The sequence below is a fragment of the Penaeus monodon genome, chromosome 19, assembly GCF_015228065.2.
Source record: "Penaeus monodon isolate SGIC_2016 chromosome 19, NSTDA_Pmon_1, whole genome shotgun sequence".
Classification (NCBI taxonomy): Eukaryota; Metazoa; Arthropoda; class Malacostraca; order Decapoda; family Penaeidae; genus Penaeus; species Penaeus monodon.
The window spans coordinates 34,909,943-34,910,145 of record NC_051404.1 but is presented as its reverse complement, the minus strand read 5'-3'; the positions used below and the strand labels follow the sequence as shown (position 1 = coordinate 34,910,145).

The window sequence follows — 203 nt, the reverse complement described above, 5'->3', positions numbered from 1 at the left end:
TAACCTTAGCGGTGGGGTTGAGACCAGAGGTAGCCATGTACGTGCTTCCAATTGTCTTAATCTTCTCGATGCACGAAAACCTGTCTTCGTCCAGCAGCTCATCGAAGTCAGCTGACAAGAAAAAAGAAAACGTTATTTTGTTGTTGCGATTTTTAAGCCAACTTCGTGTTTTTTTTTCCTTGTAAATTATGCTATTGAATTGG

General features: G+C 40.4%; 1 protein-coding gene across 1 annotated transcript in view; it reads right to left on the bottom strand.

Annotated features, from left to right (window-relative positions):
• The window catches only part of LOC119585399 (adenylyl cyclase 78C-like), a gene marked incomplete in the record, with an annotated part of 159,642 nt that overhangs the window by 12,909 nt on the left and 146,530 nt on the right, over positions 1-203 (bottom strand). The window contains 1 exon segment of the mRNA XM_037934062.1: positions 5-111. Coding sequence (XP_037789990.1) covers positions 5-111 — 107 coding nt within the window.